The 19,390-nt window shown below is 41.1% G+C and overlaps 1 protein-coding gene and 1 pseudogene across 6 annotated transcripts in view; both read right to left on the bottom strand.

The window, feature by feature from the left end:
- The window catches only part of fchsd2 (FCH and double SH3 domains 2), a 96,859-nt gene that overhangs the window by 20,712 nt on the left and 56,757 nt on the right, over nucleotides 1-19,390 (bottom strand). For 5 of the 6 annotated variants that reach the window (XM_077611277.1, XM_077611283.1, XM_077611280.1 and 2 more), the window contains 5 exons: nucleotides 8,269-8,391; nucleotides 7,309-7,404; nucleotides 6,853-6,927; nucleotides 3,630-3,746; nucleotides 1,319-1,423 (listed from right to left, as the gene is read on the bottom strand). In XM_077611277.1, the coding sequence (XP_077467403.1) occupies nucleotides 1,319-1,423; nucleotides 3,630-3,746; nucleotides 6,853-6,927; nucleotides 7,309-7,404; nucleotides 8,269-8,391 (516 nt within the window). The remainder of the gene's footprint in view (nucleotides 1-1,318; nucleotides 1,424-3,629; nucleotides 3,747-6,852; nucleotides 6,928-7,308; nucleotides 7,405-8,268; nucleotides 8,392-19,390) is intronic. The other variant, XM_077611278.1, reaches the window with a different exon arrangement.
- LOC144083435 (membrane-associated guanylate kinase, WW and PDZ domain-containing protein 3 pseudogene) lies at nucleotides 14,791-18,595 on the bottom strand (annotated as a pseudogene).

Raw genomic sequence — 19,390 nt, 5'->3', positions numbered from 1 at the left:
AATAAAGTCGTTCTTATCAACGTTTTATCAACAGGAATCATATAAACCCCAAAAAATTATTCCAAAATCTTTACTTCGCCAAAAGTTGATGCCCTTGAAACCAAACAACTCCCGTTCTTATCAACGTTTTATCAACAGGAATCATATAAACCCCAAAAAATTATTCCAAAATCTTTACTTCGCCAAAAGTTGATGCCCTTGAAACCAAACAACTCCCGTTCTTATCAACGTTTTATCAACAGGAATCATATAAACCCCAAAAAATTATTCCAAAATCTTTACTTCGCCAAAAGTTGATGCCCTTGAAACCAAACAACTCCCGTTTCACATAACATAACTGAGAAGAAGGAGATGAAAACCATTTCTGGAAAGACCTTCTTTCGCTGATGCTGAGCCCCAGGACAGCTCAGTTGAAGCCACTGTCCGTGGCCACACGCAAATGGAACATTCTGCGACGAAACAGCACAATGGAGAGGCCTCCAAGATGCCTCTAAACGCCCCACGCAGCCCACTCAAAAATTTCAAGTCCAAGCTAGAGAACAATTTGAATCTCGTAACATTACGACTTTTTTTTACTCCCAATATTACTTCTCCTAATATTATGTAAAGACAAGTTCTGTGGGCTAAGACTTAATGTCAACAACAGTTGAAGCCCATGAAACAACTTACGTTTCACTTTACACAAAAATAAGTAACAAAATACACTTAAATTTCAACATTTCACGATTTGAATCTTGTAATAGTACAATCTATGATGTCATGTTCGTTCTATTTCAATTTTAATGCATATTGGAATACATTCATTTCCTTTATAATGTTCAGATAAGAGATCTACAATGTAGCCATTTCATCAAATATGTAGAAGCTTTGTCAAACTCGAGTGCTAGTCTAGAAGTGCAAAGGATAGTATAAGCATTTGTAAAAAGGAGTGAGTACTCATAGCTGATTCCTGCACAACCTGTATTTGCGTTAGGCGTGAATGCATGCTATTAATAGTGTATTCTTGTCATGTGAACCCAATGGTTTTGTGAAAAACTGCCATCAAAAGGTATCAGATGTGGGGGCTAGGCTGAAGGAAAACACTATATTAAGTAGGCAAAATGACAGTGGATTTCTGAGTACTTTCACAACGGGTCTAAGTTGTAATTCATTATTTTTTTGTTTTGTTTTAATTAACGTGTTCTATACACAGAAAATCTATCTTTTACCATTCATTTCTAAATGCCTCCATGCCTCCATCCATGCAACACCAGCTGCATAAATGTTGGAACATCATGCGGTGCTCTTGTTGACCTGAAGGCGAAGAAAAGCCACAAACCTCAGCTTTGCGTATGTTTTCTTTGGATTCTTCTATCTTCATTTCCAGATCGACTCTACCCTGTTCAGTGGGGGGCAGGCCATGACTCTCACTCTCCTCCAGTGACTAATTAAATACATGCAAAATCACAATACTGGAAGTCAGTGCATATTAGTTTGTATTCCATGTATGTTGAACACAAAATTATTACTAGCCAAACTTTGAGTTAAACCGAGTTTTTATTTGTTTAAAGCGTATTTCCTTGCAAGAATCCATGCATCTAGTTATCTAGTTCCTATCCTGCTGAGAAGTTGTCTATCTACTGGTGCGTATCCTGACTGACTTTGGGTGACAGGCAGGGGAAACAGGAGAATGTTGCGTCATAGACCCATATTGACAAATAACTAAATATTTCTATTTATTTTCAAATTTTTTGCAGAATTCATGGAAGCTGGAAAACCCAGAAGAAAGCAGTAGAATGACACGTTTTGGTAAGAGCTGATATTAAAACGTTCAATTTCTGTTGGGTAGAAGTGTTAATGACTTTTCCATCATGCCACCCTGTATTATTAATATCCATGAAAGCATTTTTATACTTGTTTTTTTACCTTTATAATATATTTTAAATTTGAGGAAACATTATTTTGCACAATACAGACGCTCCCCTACTTACGAACATTCAACTTACGAACAACGGTACATACGAACATGTCTGCAAATTGCGTTTAAGTCCAAAAATGTTCGCAAGTCCAATTTTGTATTTCGCCTTTTTCGGAGTAGTACTTCTTTCCGCCGCTAATACCAACGCCTGGCGCTGTGAGAGCTCAGCTCACCCAGCATCTACCTTCTTCGTTGCAATGCGGAAGTGCGTGAATGTATCTCCAGTGTGCAAAGAACCTTTTTCATTTGTATCATTAAATATCTCATGCATCCAATATTGAATATGGTTGGTAAAAAGCTAAAGGCTTCTATTGAGGGAGTTGCAAGGAAGAGGCAAGCCATTTCATTTGAAACGAGTGGCAGTAATAACGAAGCTTGATGCGCGTGAGAGTGGTGAGCGTTGCACATCGTTCGACCGTCAGTACCATTTATAAACAGAAAGATCGAGCAGCAGGACCCAAATATTGAACGTTGCACAAAGTTTGCAAATCAATTGAATGATGCCATACAGCATCATTTATGATGAAAAAAAGAAGAAAACTGTGCAATTGTCATTAGGTCGCTTCTTTTGGCCAGTTTCTAATACATAAATCTCTCTCTCTCTACAGTACTGTACATATTCTCTCCATTTTATAAAAAAAAAATTTCAGTACAAACCAATGCGTGTTACTTATACAAGCCTTAAACAATATACTTATATCGGCCTTAAACATAAATTATAATACAAAATATAGCACTGAATCAACTTACAAACAAATTCAACTTATGAACAATCGCTCGGAACCAATTGCGTTCGTAAGTAGGGGAGCGTCTGTACATAAAAGATCAGTGTTCCTTCTAATATAGCTAGAACTAGTTATACATTTTAGATAAGAATTACAGTCATACCTCTACTAACAAATGCCTCTAGGTACAAAAGCTTTTTATATGCAAATGAGTGTCTCGAGATACGAACAAGATCCAAGTTACGAAATCCCCCAAAAAGTAAATGCATTTCTTTTGATGACGTTGGTCTGTTTTATTGTAGAAACATTATTAAAAGTCGTCAAAGGCAATCGTCTTTGGATATATTTTTTTTCAAAACGTCTGTCAACCAGCACTGCAGAAGGGCCACTTAAATCCAATGCTTGTAGTTGATTAATGTTGTTAATGTTGTTGTTTGAATTCTTAATGTGGTGTTTATGTGATGTGTTCATGTGTTCGTGTTTGTGTGCTCTCTCTTTGTTGCTTACTGTTAGCTTCCTCTTGTTCCCCTGCGTTTCAACACAGATATATATTGTATGCTTGTTATTCATTTTAAGACATTAATAAATCATTTTCTTATAATTTTCTCTCATTTTTGTGTTTCTCACATCTTTCATACAAAATTGCGACACTGACCAATTTTAAAGGGTTTAGTTGGTAGTTGTGTGAGCACCGTGGAACGAATTACAGAAATGACAAGTACTGCTCTACTTAAGAAATTTTCAAGTTACGAAAAAACTTCCGGAACCAATTAATTTCGTAAGTAGAGGTAAGACTGCATTTAGGAATAAGAAGATAGTGTAAGAAAAATTAAAAATAATCAAATAAAAATTTTCCAGCCAAAGGCAGGAGAACAGTAGCTACAGCATATATTAAAATAATTATTTGGTCATTTATTTCGGCACAAAGAACATTACAAGTGCCTCACCCTTTTGTAGAGTATGATATTTTTGTGCTCTCTGGCTACTCGTGTCGCCCATTTTCTGGCCTCCTTGTTCAGACTGTGCTCCTCTGTGGTCCCCATGTCAGACTCCAACTGACGACTCTAATAAAACAAACAGGCAAATATACACAAAGACCAAAGAGTACCACAAGAAAAGAAAAAAGGTTTGAAATATGCAGAAAATGTTCATGTAGCCAGGAAGATATCTCCTCATCTCTCTCATCTCATTTTCTGAACTGTTTTATCCTCATTAGGGTCGCAGGGGGTGCTGGAGCCTATCCCAGCTGACTCCGGGCCAGAGGTGGGGGACACCCTGAATCCGTGGCCAGCCGATCGCAGAGCACAAGGAGACGGACAACCATGCACACTCACAACCATACCTAGGGGCAATTTAGAGTGTCCAATCAGCCTACCAAGCATGTCTTTGGAATGTGGGAGGAAAGCGAAGTACCCGGAGGAAACCAACACAGGCCCGGGGAGAACATGCAAACTCCACACAGGTGGACGTGACCTGGATTTGAACCCAGGACCCCAGAGCTGTGAGGCCGACGCGCTAACCACCCACACCACTGGGCCACCCCTAAAAGAGCAGTAAATAAAGCTATATGTTCACGTAAGAAAAATACAGATTTTATTTGTTTTATGCATTACTTTGAGTGCTCAGTATTGGGAATTCCCAAATAACATTCTGATAATTTACATCCTTTTGAAAAGATGGGTTATGTTGGATTAATGAGTCTTATTTCTTTAAGGTGATTGTATTTTGTGGGCACAAAATGTGATATTTTCATCTGTGCCAAATTAAGAGGATGCACAAAGTTTAGCCTACATGGTTCATCCATTTAGCATAAGATTAAAATGTTTCCAGTGGATATTTTCTTTTGCGATAGGCATGTTCAAGTTGGGAACAAGTCAAGTTCCATAACAATAACTGACATAGTATATTGATTCTTCTTTTATGTAAGAAAGTGTATCTAATCTTCACGTGATTACGATTTTGTCGAAAACTGGTAGTAATTGTTAGAGACTGAAAAGACGGAATGTTATTAATTCATTTTCTGAACCGCTTTATCTTCACAAGTGTTAGAGTGTCAAACCAGCCTACCATTCATACGTTTGGAGTTACACGGTCGATTGGTCGCCGGTCTTTTGGTCGCCGATTTTTTGGTCGCCGGTCTTTTGGTCGCCCGGAAGGTAAGTGATAATTACCATTTAAATCGTTGCTCAAATTCCCTAAATACAAACTGCGAATTACTATTTAGTCATACTTAATGCTCTAGTAATTATTAGGCTAAAGAAAAGCTCCAAATTTCCCGGACTTTTATTGTTTTTTGTTGGAGAACTTGTTAAGACCCTGACTGACGTAGCTTCTTAAAGGGACAACGCATGTTCATACAAACTCTTATACACTCACACGTCGGCTCAGTGAAACTGCTCATGGCCATTGTTGGCTTTTATTGATGCGTAGACCGTGTTGTTTTACCTTGTTTTGTCGCCGGTCTTTTGGTCGTCGGTCTTTTGGTCGCCGTTCTTTTGGTCGCCCGTTATCGCGGTCGGGGCGACCAAAAGACCGGCGACCAATCGACCGCACACGCGTTTGGAATGTGGGAGGAAATCAGAGTACCCAGAAGAAATCCACGCAAGCCCGGGGAGAACATACAAACCCCACAGGTGGACTGACCTGGATTTGAACCGAGGACCCCTGAAATCTGATTTAGCAAGATTTTTTGGGAAGTATAAGAAATAATTTTGACAAGAGATGTTCCATTTATATGATTTTGAGGATTTAACACCTCAGAAATCAATTAAGGAGAAAAATAAAAGCACATCCGATATAGATATAGATGATCTATATCAAGATATGTAGATAGAGAGATCAAATCAATTTTAACTGTGAAAGCTGCCATGGATTGATCATGTTTCACTGCCACTGACACCGATCAACGTCCACTACAATCAAAATGGATTGGAGGTCTATCGTCTACATTTCTTCTCTATTCCCATCAAAATGACATGTTTGGGTCCAGTTTCTGATCAAGAGATTGGATGAAGGACATCACTCTTTTTTCTAACCACATTACAGATCCTAACCATGTTATGAACAATAGGGCCGTATAAAGGTCACACAACCCCAAAAATAAATAAAGTGATCCACCCTAAATTACAATTTATAAGAACCATATCAAAAAGAGACCACGCATGAAATGTTTAGTAAAAAAATAGGACTTGAATTGAATGGACTAGAATACTTTTCAATGTCATTATACAAGTATAATGAGCTGTGCTGCATGCATAACAGAATGTAAAACTGAACTTATTAGGCAGCAAAAAAATGCAATCTAATCGTCATCAATTATTAATATAACCAAAATCAACCAGACCTTAGTGTCATGCCCAGGGCTAGACAGGTGGGTGGATGCGCCTGTCACCCAAACACAGGTCCAGCACCAGACGGGTCGGGCAACACCAGGTGTGCCTCATCACCATCACTGACCTACTTAAGACATGTATAGCTTGACCATGTGGCCGGATTGTCTTCATCAGTTCACTGTTAGTACATTCTCACGTTTTTCCTGTTCTTGTTATCTTATCGACTAATTATTGTTCTTCCTAGGACCACAGTTCTCCCCCCACGGATCTGGTACCTTCATATTGGATTATCCCACTGACTTCATGGCTATCGACCCCCATGCCACATTCACCGACCTGCCTATGCTGCTTCCCTTGTGCCTTTGCTGTGTCAGGGCATGACAAAATAAAGAGAAATTGCCACGATCTAAGCTATTTTTATGCTTGCTTCAGAGCGCCTCCGCCCACGACCGTAACACTTAGTGCTAATTTGCACAAGGTGTTTGGATTTTGCACAACTTTTGCATGCTGGTTTGCCATTAAAGCATTTATGGTAGTATTTGTAAGGCCATATTCAGTAGAATGAAGAATAATACCACCCTAATGTAACAGGGATATTTAGAAAAATAATGTTGCTATACTTGATGAACATACATTCAAAATCCTGATTTAAAAAGTCAAAGTGTCAATAAATGTATATATTTTCCATAAAAAGTCCAGGGACGTTCACTTTATAAAATGATTGTGGTAGATATTTGCTAGAGTAAATACACATCATGTGAAATTTCCCAATGTTATTTGGTGGGAGCACAAACAAAAGGATGAATAGTGATGGAATGCTAACAACAGTTATGGCTACCTGTGCCAGGGTCATTCTCATGGCACTCACGGGTGAAGGCTCAATGTCCACCAACTGCTGCACCGAGCTTAGAGTCTGGCACACGCAGCAAACAGGACCATCACAGGCACACAAACACAAGGAGTAGTTAGTGGGAAAATAATTCAGGGAAAGTGTTAGCAGAGGTTAAGAAGGATCACAAAGACATAGGAAAGGAATACTATTACCGTATTTTGAAAAGGAAGCTCAGCTCTTAGAATAAAGTTTTCTTTGCACAAACATTTCAGTAAACCAACTGAGAATAAAGATAAGAAAATGTGTTGTATGCAAATGTTGAATAAAACAAAATGATTGTATTACTTAGCGAATGTGTCAATTACATGAGAGAAGGCAAAATGACTGTCCTGCTGTGTGTAGATACCTTACTTAAAAAAAAAAAAAAAAGATTAGGACAATGTTGCATTCATTCATTCTCACCTTGTCACACTCACTCGGCTGGAATTGGAAGTCATGTGCTTTGTGGAACACGGGGTTCTCTTGCATGAACAACTGCTGGTTGAACTCTTGTATTATCTGAGGAAAAGAACATAGACTTTGCATTAGGCCATGCCAGGGAGCATTAACTATCCCAAAACATGTAAGAGCTAAAAACAACGGAATTTATAGGGAATATATGTGGCTCACACTAGACATTTCAGCACTGGCAATACATGGAAAAAATGTATTTGAGTGACATGTAATTACGCATTTAGCGGAGAATGCTTTCAATGCATTCAGTCAACAAAGCAACAGCGTCCAAGAGCTCAGTGAAGTTATCTATTTTTCATGACTAAGGAGACTCATTTTGCACCTTTGGATTTTTGTACAATTAGGGTGAAAAGTTCTTTATTTAACGTTTGATCTACGTTCCTTTACTGACCAATGGTCACGGGCTGTCGCCGAAATGAGTTTCCTCCGCAGGGTGTCCGGCCTCTCACTTAGAGACAGGGTGAGAAGCTCGGTCATCCTGAAGGGGCTCGGAGTGTAGAAGGAGCCAGATAAGGTGGCTCGGGAATCTGATTAGGATGCCTCCTAGACGCCTTTCTAGTGAGGTGTTTCGGGCACATCCCAGTGGGAGGAAGCCTTGGGGCTGACCCAGGACACGCAGATGGAGAGATTTTTTTTAAATTAAAATTTGCCAGGCTAGTTGATAACACTTTTCTGGAAGTTTTCAATTATGATAAATTACGTTTTAACACCTGATAGCCGCCGTATTAGTTCATAATGGACCAGTAATGATTACCTATGGAAGGTTCCATCAAAATATCATGTATATTTTATATTAGATTTTATATTTGAAATATAGCTGACCTATTTTTGTCACTGTTTTAATTTCATTTTTTTCTTTTGACAAATTCTGCTGTTAAAAGTTGTGACAGAGAACAGAATTTGACTCACCCTGGTAGATTTGTCCAACAGGAATTGAAAGGTGTTGTGTGTTGCTTGGGAGGCTTCGAGTTCAGTGCGACACAATGCTATTAGGTAGTCTTTCACATGCTCATATATTCTGCCATCCAAAGCCTGAAGGACAGAAGAAATAACCGCAAGGATGGATTCTTTGTACTTTTAAATAATCCAATTGAAAAGTTACACAAAATTCACATTGTATGCGGGTACGTGAAAAGCAACTGCAAAAACAAAGGAACGTGTTTAATTTGCCCAATATTCGTGTTCTAACATATGGAATCCAGTGTCACTATAGGTGCCATGAGGAAAAAATATATAAGGTATTAGAGAAAGAAAGATATCAATTTTAAAAAGTACAGACGCTCCCCTACTTACGAACGAGTTAGGTTCCGAGCGATTGTTCATAAGTTGAATTTGTTCGTAAGTTGCTCAGTGCTATATTTTGTATTATAATTTATGTTTAAGGCCTATATACCGTATTTTCACGCCTATAAGGCGCGCATAAAAGTCAAAAATTTTCTCCAAAATAGACAGGGTGCCGTATAATTCAGTGCGCTTTATATATGGACCAATACTAAAATTGTTATCACGATAAAATAAAATAAATCAGTCAATAGGACAACTACGGAAACCAGCCCCCGACTCTACTATTTTCCCATAGACAAAGTACTGCGCAGTAACTGCTGGGATATAGAGTTCTTAATACACCCAGTTCTTCAATACAGTTAGTATGATGGCAACCACACTAATTTGGTGCTGGCCGTCATTTCGGCTGTATTTATAAAAGAAATCCTGCCGCTAAATGTTGGCGTCAACAGAGCATTCAAAGCTAGACTATGAACTATGTATATATATATACAGACGCTCCCCTACTTACGAACATTCAACTTACGAACAACGGTACATACGAACATGTCTGCAAATTGCGTTTAAGTCCAAAAATGTTCGCAAGTCCAATTTTGTATTTCGCGTCTTTTTCGGAGTAGTACTTCTTTCCGTCGCTAATACCGACGCCTGGCGCTGTGAGAGCTCAGCTCACCCAGCATCTACCTTCTTCGTTGCAATGCGGAAGTGCGTGAATGTATCTCCAGTGTGCAAAGAACCTTTTTCATTTGTATCATTAAATATCTCATGCATCCAATATTGAATATGGTTGGTAAAAAGCTAAAGGCTTCTATTGAGGGAGTTGTAAGGAAGAGGCAAGCCATTTCATTTGAAACGAGTGGCAATAATAACGAAGCTTGATGCGCGTGAGAGTGGTTGAGCGTTGCACATTCAGTACCATTTATAAACAGAAAGATCGAGCAGCAGGACCCAAATATTGAACGTTGCACAAAGTTTGCAAATCAATTGAATGATGCCATACAGTGCTACTGCATCATTTATGATGAAAAAAAAGAAGAAAACTGCAATCGTCATTAGGTCGCTTCTTTTGGCCAGTTTCTAATACATAAATCTATCTCTCTCTCTCTACAGTACTGTACATATTCTCTCCATTTTATTAAATGTTTTTTTTTTCAGTACAAACCAATGCGTGTTACTTATACAAGCCTTAAACATACAAATGCACTTATATAAACCTTCAATATACTTATATAGGCCTTAAACATAAATTATAATACAAAATATAGCACTAAATCAACTTACAAACAAATTCAACTTATGAACAATCGCTCGGAACCAATTGCGTTCGTAAGTTGAGGAGTGTCTGTATATATATATATATATATATATATATATATATATATTTATACAACTAACTACGCCAAGCAGCCCGACTCTACTATTTTCCCGTAGATAAAGTACTGCGCAGTGACTGCTGGGATATAGAGTTCTTGCGCGCAACACCCACATGCTAAAAACAAGCTTTAAAAAGGCAACGGAAGCAAAACTGAGTTCGGTTGTACTTTATTTAGACATTTTACAACTTACTCACATCATCATCACCCACAAATCCATCAAAGTCCTCATTTTCTGTGTCCGAATTAGTGTGGTCGCCAGTATGATGGCGACCACACTAATTTGGTTCTGGCCGTCATTTCAGCTGTATTTACAAAAAAAATCCCGCCGCTAAATGTTGGCGTCAACAGAGCATTCAAAGCTAGACAGTGAACTATGTATATATATTATATATAATAACTCGGAGCTTGCCGTCATTCCCGGAGGCTTAAGAACTACAACCGCGGGACACAGCGTTTTGGAAGACTCATTTGGGCAATTGTTTAATTCGGACACAGAAAATGAGGACTTTGATGGATTTCTGGGTGATGACGTAAGTTGTAAAATGTCTAAATAAAGTACAACCGAACTCAGTTTTGCTTCCGTTGCCTTTTTAAAGCGTGTTTTTAGCGTGTGGGTGTTGCGCACAAGAACTATATTTCCCAGCAGTCACTGCGCACCGGAACCCGGAAATAAGCTGCTTCCGGTAGCCAGCGCTATTGCGTTTCGATGTTCATCCATATATAATATATAATATACAGTGGTACCTCGTCATACAACCGCTCGTCATACAAAATGCTCGTCTTACGGGGGAAATTTCGATCGAATAATACGCCCGTGATGCGGTCAAAATTTCGTGATGCGACCAAGCCAGGTGGCCATAGCATTTTTTTTGCATATCTTTTGTGTATAACAATATCTACGAGCATGGAAATAATTAATTCAGACGAGTTTCTCATACGACCAGGAAACGCACAACGCGCGGGCAAAAAGAAGGCTTTCTGGGTAATGAAGTATACTCGTGCACACAACACCCATAGGCAATGGCAACCTTTCTCAGAATAAAACTTCATTACCCACAATCAATACGTGGGTAAGATCAACTATTGTATTTCCTGTTATTCTTTCTCAGGAAAGATGCTCCCGTGATCGTTCTTTAAAGACTATTTCTCATTGGCAAGTGGTCGTGCGTTATCCTATTGTGATGACATTTGTATGCGACATTATCGAAATATTTTGAAGGGTAGACAAAAACAAACAACTCTTGATGCATTCGTTTTGAAGACTTCGGCAGAGCGGCCAGGTGGTGTCAACCAATGTTCCCTCTAATTTTTCGTTGGTCTGAGCAGAAAGTCAACCTCCCTGAGCGCACTGAGTACCAGTGTGAGCGACATCATCGGTACTCGGATGATTCGCCTAAAGACGTTTCGCCGACGGACGTTTGACAGACGGGCAGGTCGCCGAATGGACGTTCCGCCGAACGTTCATTCGGCCGAACGGAGGTTTCGCCGAAACGGGATTCGCGCGCTCGCCCCGCCCTCGGATCGTGTGTGTACAAGTTTTTCAACCTCGGCCCGCGGGCCATATACGGCCCGTTAGGATTTTTAATCCGGCCCGCCGCCGGTGTTGTCCAAATTATAGTAAAAATCAATGTTAGTCTACCATCAATGGCAGCCCGGGAATAAGCACTCTTGGGCGGGCAGATGTAGCAGAACCGAGCCGTAAAATGACAGCAATCGGGTCAAATCCATCCTAAAACAGCATTTAATGATTAAATACAAATACTGGAGCTCTTTGGACATTAGAACCGAGCCCAGGGAAGTGAATTCCTTGGTAAAATGTCGTGATGATATCGCGATGGAGGCAAAAAAACGTCTATATACGTCCATTCGCCAAACGGCTCAAAATGCTCTCAAATTCGGTCAAATCCAGCCGAAAACAGCGTTTAATGATTAAATACAAATACTGGAGCTCTTTGGACATTAGAACCGAGCCCAGGGAAGTGAATTCCTCGGTAAAATGTCGTGATGATATCGCGATGGAGGCAAAAAAATGTCCATATACGTCCATTCGCCAAACGGCTCAAAATGCTCTCAAATTCGGTCAAATCCAGCTGAAAACAGCGTTTAATGATTAAATACAAATACTAGTATTTGTGTTTAATCATTAAACGCTGTTTGAACGAACGTTCATTCGGAGACCTGTCCGTCTGTCAAACGTCCGTCGGCGAAACGTCTTTAGGCGAATCATCCGGTCACGACATCATCATTGCTCGCTATGGGCACACCAGTATCACACCTGCCACAAGCAGGTGCATGTCAATGTTCCCTCTAATTTTTCATGTAAAACATGCTGTAAAACACGAAAAACATAAGTGGACAGAGCTATTAAACGGCTCCATCATGATCCATCTAATTTTTCATGTAAAACATGCTGTAAAACACGAAAAACATAAGTGGACAGAGCTATTAAACGGCTCCATCATGAAGAAAGGGGTAAAAAAAAAAAAAAAAAAAATCCGTTTTTTTTTTTTACTGCGCGCCATAGGATTTCTGCTGCGCAGAGAAGACGAGAGTAGTGCGCAATTGCGCACGCGCGCAGCTTAGAGGGAACAGTGGTGTCAACCCGTAGAACTATGTAAGGTAAAAAAAGATTACAACAAATTTAGAATTTAGTTTTGTTTGAAGTTACATTAAACGTTGAGTGTCTGTATATAGTTATCCAAGTTAATTTAAATTTGTTTTTTCGTTTACGAGTGCATTGTTGCCGTGGATAAAGCCCCCCCCGAGTAGCCCCCCCCCGCCTCCGTGTATGCCGCTGTCTATACACTCCGCGAAATGTGTCTAATTTTACTCCTATTAAAAACATTATTACTATCAAACCACTCGTTATTTATTACTTTGTCAATATATGGCGAATAATAAGAAATAAAACATTTTTTTCAATCCAATATCCTGTTTTTGGTGTTTTTTTCAGAGAGTTGGAACGAATTAATTTGTTTCCCATTCATTTCAATGGGAAACTTCCGCTCGAGTTACGAGAATCTTGTCATACGAGCTCAGTCCCGGAACGGATTAAGCTCGTATCTCGAGGTACCACTGTATATGCATCTAATGAAATGGTGCATGCTTTGTGTGTCTAAAATACAGAAATAGCACTCGTTACTGACACTGCGGCGTAAAATACGATGCGCCAAATAGGCGTGAAAATACGGTAAGTATATTGAAGGTTTATATAAGTGCATTTGTATGTTTAAGCCTTGTATAAGTAACACGCACTGGTTTGTACTTTAAAAAAAAAAAAAAATGGAGAGAATACATACAGTACTGTATACATACATTAGAGAGAGAGAGAGATTTACTAGAAACTGGCCGAAAGAAGCTATCTAATGACGATTGCAATTTTCTTTTTTTCATCATAAATGATGCGGTAGCACTGTATGGCATCATTCAATTGATTTGCAAACTTTGTGCAACGTTCAATATTTGGGTCCTGCTGCTCGATCTTTCTGTTTATAAATGGTACTGACGGTCGAACGATTCAAGTTGTATTTCCGTGTAACGCTCACCACTTTGTCACGAGCATCAAGCTTCGTTATTATTGCCACTCATTTCAAATGAAATGGCTTGCCTCTTCCTTGCACCTCCCTCAATAGAAGCCTTTCGCTTTTCACCAACCATATTCAATAATGGATGCCCGAGATATTTAATGATAAAAATGAAAAAGGTTCTTTGCGCACTGGAGATACGTTCATGCACTTCCGCACTGCAACAAATTGGGCAGAAGAAGGTAGATGCTGGGTGAGCTGAGCTCTCACAGCGCCAGGCGTCGGTATTAGCGGCGGAAAGAAGCACTACTCGGAAAAAGGCGTGCAATACAAAATACAGGAAACAAGGCCTAAGGGTGCCACTGTCAGAACTAATGTAATAAAAGTCTAGACATGGGAATAAGCTACGTGTATAAGTGCAACAAACTATATGTATACCCTGGGGTGTCTAAACTTATCTCAAGTCACCCTGTGCAAACCAAAATAATTAACTTTATCAACATAAATACTCTATATAACAATGAATAGCGTACTTCCGCAGAGTGTGGTCGAGAAGCCGACGGTCGCCCAGTTCAAGAGGGCTCTGGATGACTTTTTGGCCGTGAACCAGTGACTACACCGCGTTTTGTTGCACATTTCTTGTATCTTGTTACATGGCCCTTAGCCTGGTGCTTTTTCTTGCCAATAAATTGAATTGAATTGAATTGAACTTACAAATCAGGTGAAGCTGGGGCAAACAAAACTTACTTATCTCTAGACAATGGGTGCCTTCTAAAGAAAGCAAGGACTCCACTGCCTCAGCACCTGCGTGCCAGACAGTCGAGCCCAGAACTGAAAAATAGGAGAGTTTAAATAAGGGCAGGATGTGGATCTTGATTGGAGGAGGGATGAGTGGGAAATAGTCACAGCTGTGTTGGCTTTACCACAGGGGTGGAGCCACAGCTCCAGGCACCTGCAGAAAAAGCCGCAGCGGACTCTGTGGTGAATTTACCAGCCCTATCAAACAACTCAGGTGGAAACACGGTGTCTGATAAATCTACTTCTTCTTGTCGTTTTCGAGCCTGTGCTCGAGTGACGGCACAAGGGGGGAATACATCAGGAAAAATTTTGGAAAGCGCATCGGGACATGAAATAACAGGCTGCTTGAGCACCTCCACCACAGGCACTACTCGGTCTCTCCCCCTGATAATGTCGTTCCCCAAAAGAATATCCACCCCTCCCACTGGCAAACTCGAGGTTACCCCTACTTTGTATGTACCTGTGATTAACTCACACTTCAAGTGGACTGGATGTAACGGGGCGGATATATAACCGCAACCTACTCCCGTTACCAACACATTGGATTCAGACGCCGCAGAAAAAGGTAGGATACCAGACAACATCAGAAACTGGTTCGCGCCGGTGTCCCGTAATATACGGACCGAGCGAGCTTGTTGCAAATCTGAAGGGAGAGAGACACACCCACTATACAAATAGGGCGTGTACCCATTATTGACTACGTCCATCGAGTCACCTGACGATTTAACATCAGAGACTGTAGACTGAAGACGCAGTGTCTGAACCAGTCCTGTCTCTTACACATTCAAATCCTTAACCTGTTCCTTTTTCTGACTGTTTTTCCAGGAAAAGCAATCCACTTTAAGATGAACTATATGGCAAAAATTACACCTACATGTCTCGCGCTCCGTGACAGAGTTTCGACGCCAAGAAGGCGCTACTCTATTACCGGGAATTGCAGCCTTACTAACCGGATTTGAGTGAGGAGAGCCCCGGTTATCAGATCGAGTAGACCCAAACGAGCTTTTGTGAGTCAGCAAATCGTTATCGGCGAGAATGCTGGCTTCTGACATCGTTTTAAACTCGCGCTCGTTTAAGTGGGCTACTATGTGTTCTGGTAGACAATGTTTCAATTCCTCGATAAGAAGTAACTCAGTAAGTGTTTCAAAAGTGCTTACCTCGGACCAACGTTTGGAGTACACTTCTTTTTCGTTTTTTGTGATATCTGAACTTTTGGCGATGTGCCACAGGCACCAGTTCATACACGCGCAGCACTGCTGCTTTTACCTTATCATATACAAGGCCGTCTTGTACCGACATTGTACTCAATGCTTCGAGACCTTTACCAGAGAGTTTACTTTGCAAGACCATAGCTCCATATAGTAGGTACCATACTGGGGGTCCTCGATCTTCTCCCAGCCATAAGGCAACTCTCCTTCGCATTTCTCTGGAGCCTTGGCCTTTCTAGCGAGGCTGCGCTGTCCTTCTTGTCCATTTTGCTGACTGAGGTTGTGCGCTTTCGTTGGACTTCATTGTCAAATTCTTCATCAAACAATATCTGGTCAACCAAGTCTGGCTGTACAGGGCTTGGCTCGGCAGGCGGTTTAGGTGTGCAATAGTAGTTACCATCATAGGCTCCAGCAGCAGTCCACATTCTTCCAGGTTACGAAACTCATCCACATTAATGAAGTTGTAGTCCACTCCAGGAACTTCTCCCTCTCTGGGCTGCCGAGTGGTACAGGAAATAGTGCGCAGGTACAAGTTGTCCCTGATCGCCTGCTGAAGCTTGTGATCCAGAGACCCCTTCTGGAACTGTAGACTGAGGTAGTGATGCAAATCCGCATTAAGGACCTTCTCTGGTTTGACTGTTTTCAGGCGGATGGGCTCTCGAAAGTGGCGGATGACAGCCAAAGTGTCCCGGTGGGTGAGTCTGCTCAACGGAGTGCCGTTGACCTCCAGCAGAACGTCCCCGATGCCTGGTAGTCTTCCGGCATGACAGACAACCCCCTCGGCTACTATATGACCGAGGTAGGGGAACTCCTTGTGCTCAGCGCCGCCTCGCAGCCCTGCCACTGCAATCAGTTCACTAGATCCCCCCCATGACACTGCACATTCTTGGACTTTAGCGGACCAGTGCTTCTTCTTCTTAAGGGTCTTGGACATGGTTGGACGCTCTTAAGGCAGTCCGAACACGATCGTCTTTGAAGCGAAAGCGGCTGCTGGTGCTAAGACACAGTGACGCACTGGGAAATCATTGCCAATTGTCCAAGTCAAGTGTCATATTCCACTTCGAAGAGAAGTGGTCTTTTCCACATGGAAGGAGGTCAGTCTTCTCCCCTGGATCACTCGCGCATCAGGGCTCAGCCCAATGGGGATGAGAGCCAAAACGGATGCGTCAGTTCGTGTCACATGCAGGAAAAAACATGTCAGTTCTGGTACTGGGGCGACCCCACGCCCCTCTTTGCAACAGCGCGCGCTAGACTTGACTGGGCATCCCTCTTCCCTGCCCTCCAATCTAAAAACACACGTCCACCGGGACTTCCTCGTTTCCTAGTCGATGCTTGTATCCCGAAAAACACTCCCGAATTTGGCAGCCAAGTCGATTAAATTCCAGTCAAAACATTCTCTGCGTACTGCGCCGAGTATCAGCTGTTTGTTTCCGAGCTGAATCCAAACAGACTGGATGGGCAACTTTCCGCCGCACACCTGTCTTTATGTGGTGCTCTCCTCCGCGGTGACATCAGCAACACGGTCCTTGGAAACGGAAAAACATACCTGTCCCTCCCCTCGGGTAAAGGAAGAATTCCGGGCTTTTCTCTCCCTTGCGTTCCTCTTTGGGCTCTTATTATTATCGCGCGACTTCAGTCACACGCACAATGTTGGGCACCGAACAAAACAATTGTGGTAACCCGCACGATCCATGATCCGATTAGACCTTATTCCACAACTTTTCGCCCCTGGGGAGTCATAAAACAGCTGCTGGAAGAAGTGCAGGGGTTCGTATGCCATTTTACAACAATTCAACACAAGCACAAATCTTAAATATTTTAACAGTGTCATTCAACAATGTTTATGCGCATGATCACAGACAATGGAGTATAGAGGAAATGTAAAGGAAATTATGTCATTAAGGTGTGCCCCGACTTCATTCTAGACATCTCCTTATCTTGATGCTTATCCCTCCCTCCTCCCTCTTTCTTCTCATGCTTTTTAAAATTCCATTCCCATCCACAGAGGCCCGGAAATGAAATGAGTCAGTTTCCAGGAAAAGACCTGTACCATAGCCAACCTCTTTGTACATTTGTTTGTGCGCGTAATTGAGCTTAATGAATATATGTAGCCCAAAGAATCTGAAGCAGAAAGGCCTGTGAGTTCATGTCTGTGTGTGCGAGTGTATTTGTGCGAACAGATGAATGTGATGAAACATCAGTAGATGATCAGTACAAAATGTGTTTATGGAGTGAACTTACAAGTACAGGGCAGAAAGAACTAGCAGATTGGTTTCCTCTGGCACTGTCCCACATTTGTTCCTATGGGTACACATTCTCATATTTGTCTATGCGCACAATCCCCTGCAGCGTTCTGTGACTCGAAGCTGCTGATTTATTATTTAGGAGTGTCTCATAGTGTAGAAGCTCATGGAAGCCTCAAGCTTATGTATAAGTGATGAGGGGTTTTGACACAGCAAAAATGTTAGTGAACTGAAGAGAGGGGTAGCATGAAAACTCTCCTGATATTTTTATTTTTATTTTATTTTTTAAATAAGATCCTGTAATTGTGTCGATGGAGTGGTTTAATTTCTAACTTTCTGTTGCTTTCCACAGGTTTTGATCGGTATGGTGTTTGGATGTTGGGGTTGGTATTCTTCCAAGAAAATCAAAGCAGATATTTTTATTACAGACCTTCCACGTTTTTTCACCTCACATTATCAGCTCGCCACAGATCTGCTTCCCTTGGAGTAGCTCAGTCAGTTTTCGACTTTGCAATAGTACCATAGAAAACCACAGGATACCGCACTGAATAGACAATCTGACGAAACACTAACAAATAACAATACAGTGGTACCTCGAGATACGAGCTTAATCCGTTCCGGAACTGAGCTCGTATGACGAGATTCTCATAACTCGAGCGGACGTTTTCCATTGAAATGAATGGAAAACAAATTAATTTGTTCCAGCCCTCTGAAAAAACACCAAAAACAGGATATTGGATTGGAATTTTTTTTTCTTCTAATTCGCCATCTATTAACAAAGTAACACATAACTAGTGGTTTAATAGTAATAAAATGTGTTTAATCTAACTAAAATTGTTAAAATTGATTTCGCCGACGGGAGACAGAGACGTTTGGGGGCGTGGGCGGGGGGTTCCTTTTTTTTTCCACGACAACGCACTCGTAAACGGAACAAACAAATTTAAATTAACTTGGATTAATATATACAGACACTCAAACATACGTTTAATGTAACTTACACAAAACTGAATTCTAATTTTGTTGTAATCTTTTGTTACCTTCGTTTTTCGGGTTGGCGGTTTGCCACGCCTCCGCCCTCACGTTCGTTATCGATGGACTGTTTGCTGTTGTATTGCCTTCAAAATATTCCCAAAATGATGCACACAAATGTCCTCACAATAGGATAACGCACGACCACTTGCCAACGAGAAATAGTCTTTAAGGAACGATCGCGGGACCTTTCCTAAGAAAGAATAACAGGAAATGACATAGATGAGCTTCCTACGTAGTGATTGTGGGTAATGAAGTTTTATTCTGAGAAAGGTTGCCATTGCCTATGGGTAATGTGTGCAGGAGTATACTTCATTACCCAGAAAGCCCTCTTTTTGCATGCGCGTTGTGCGTTTCCTGGTCGTATGAGAAACTCATCTGAATTAATTAGTTCCGTGTTCGTAAATATTGTTATACACGAAAGATATGCAAAAAAGACCTGGCTTGGTCGCATCACGAAATTTTGACCGCATAACAGGCGAATTATTCGATCGAAATTTCCCCCGTAAGACGAGCATTTTGTATGACGAGCGGTCGTATGACGAGGTACCACTGTAATGGACAATTTA

The sequence above is a fragment of the Stigmatopora argus genome, chromosome 10 (assembly GCF_051989625.1).
Source record: "Stigmatopora argus isolate UIUO_Sarg chromosome 10, RoL_Sarg_1.0, whole genome shotgun sequence".
Classification (NCBI taxonomy): domain Eukaryota; kingdom Metazoa; phylum Chordata; class Actinopteri; order Syngnathiformes; family Syngnathidae; genus Stigmatopora; species Stigmatopora argus.
This window is presented reverse-complemented; position numbering and strand designations above follow the sequence as displayed.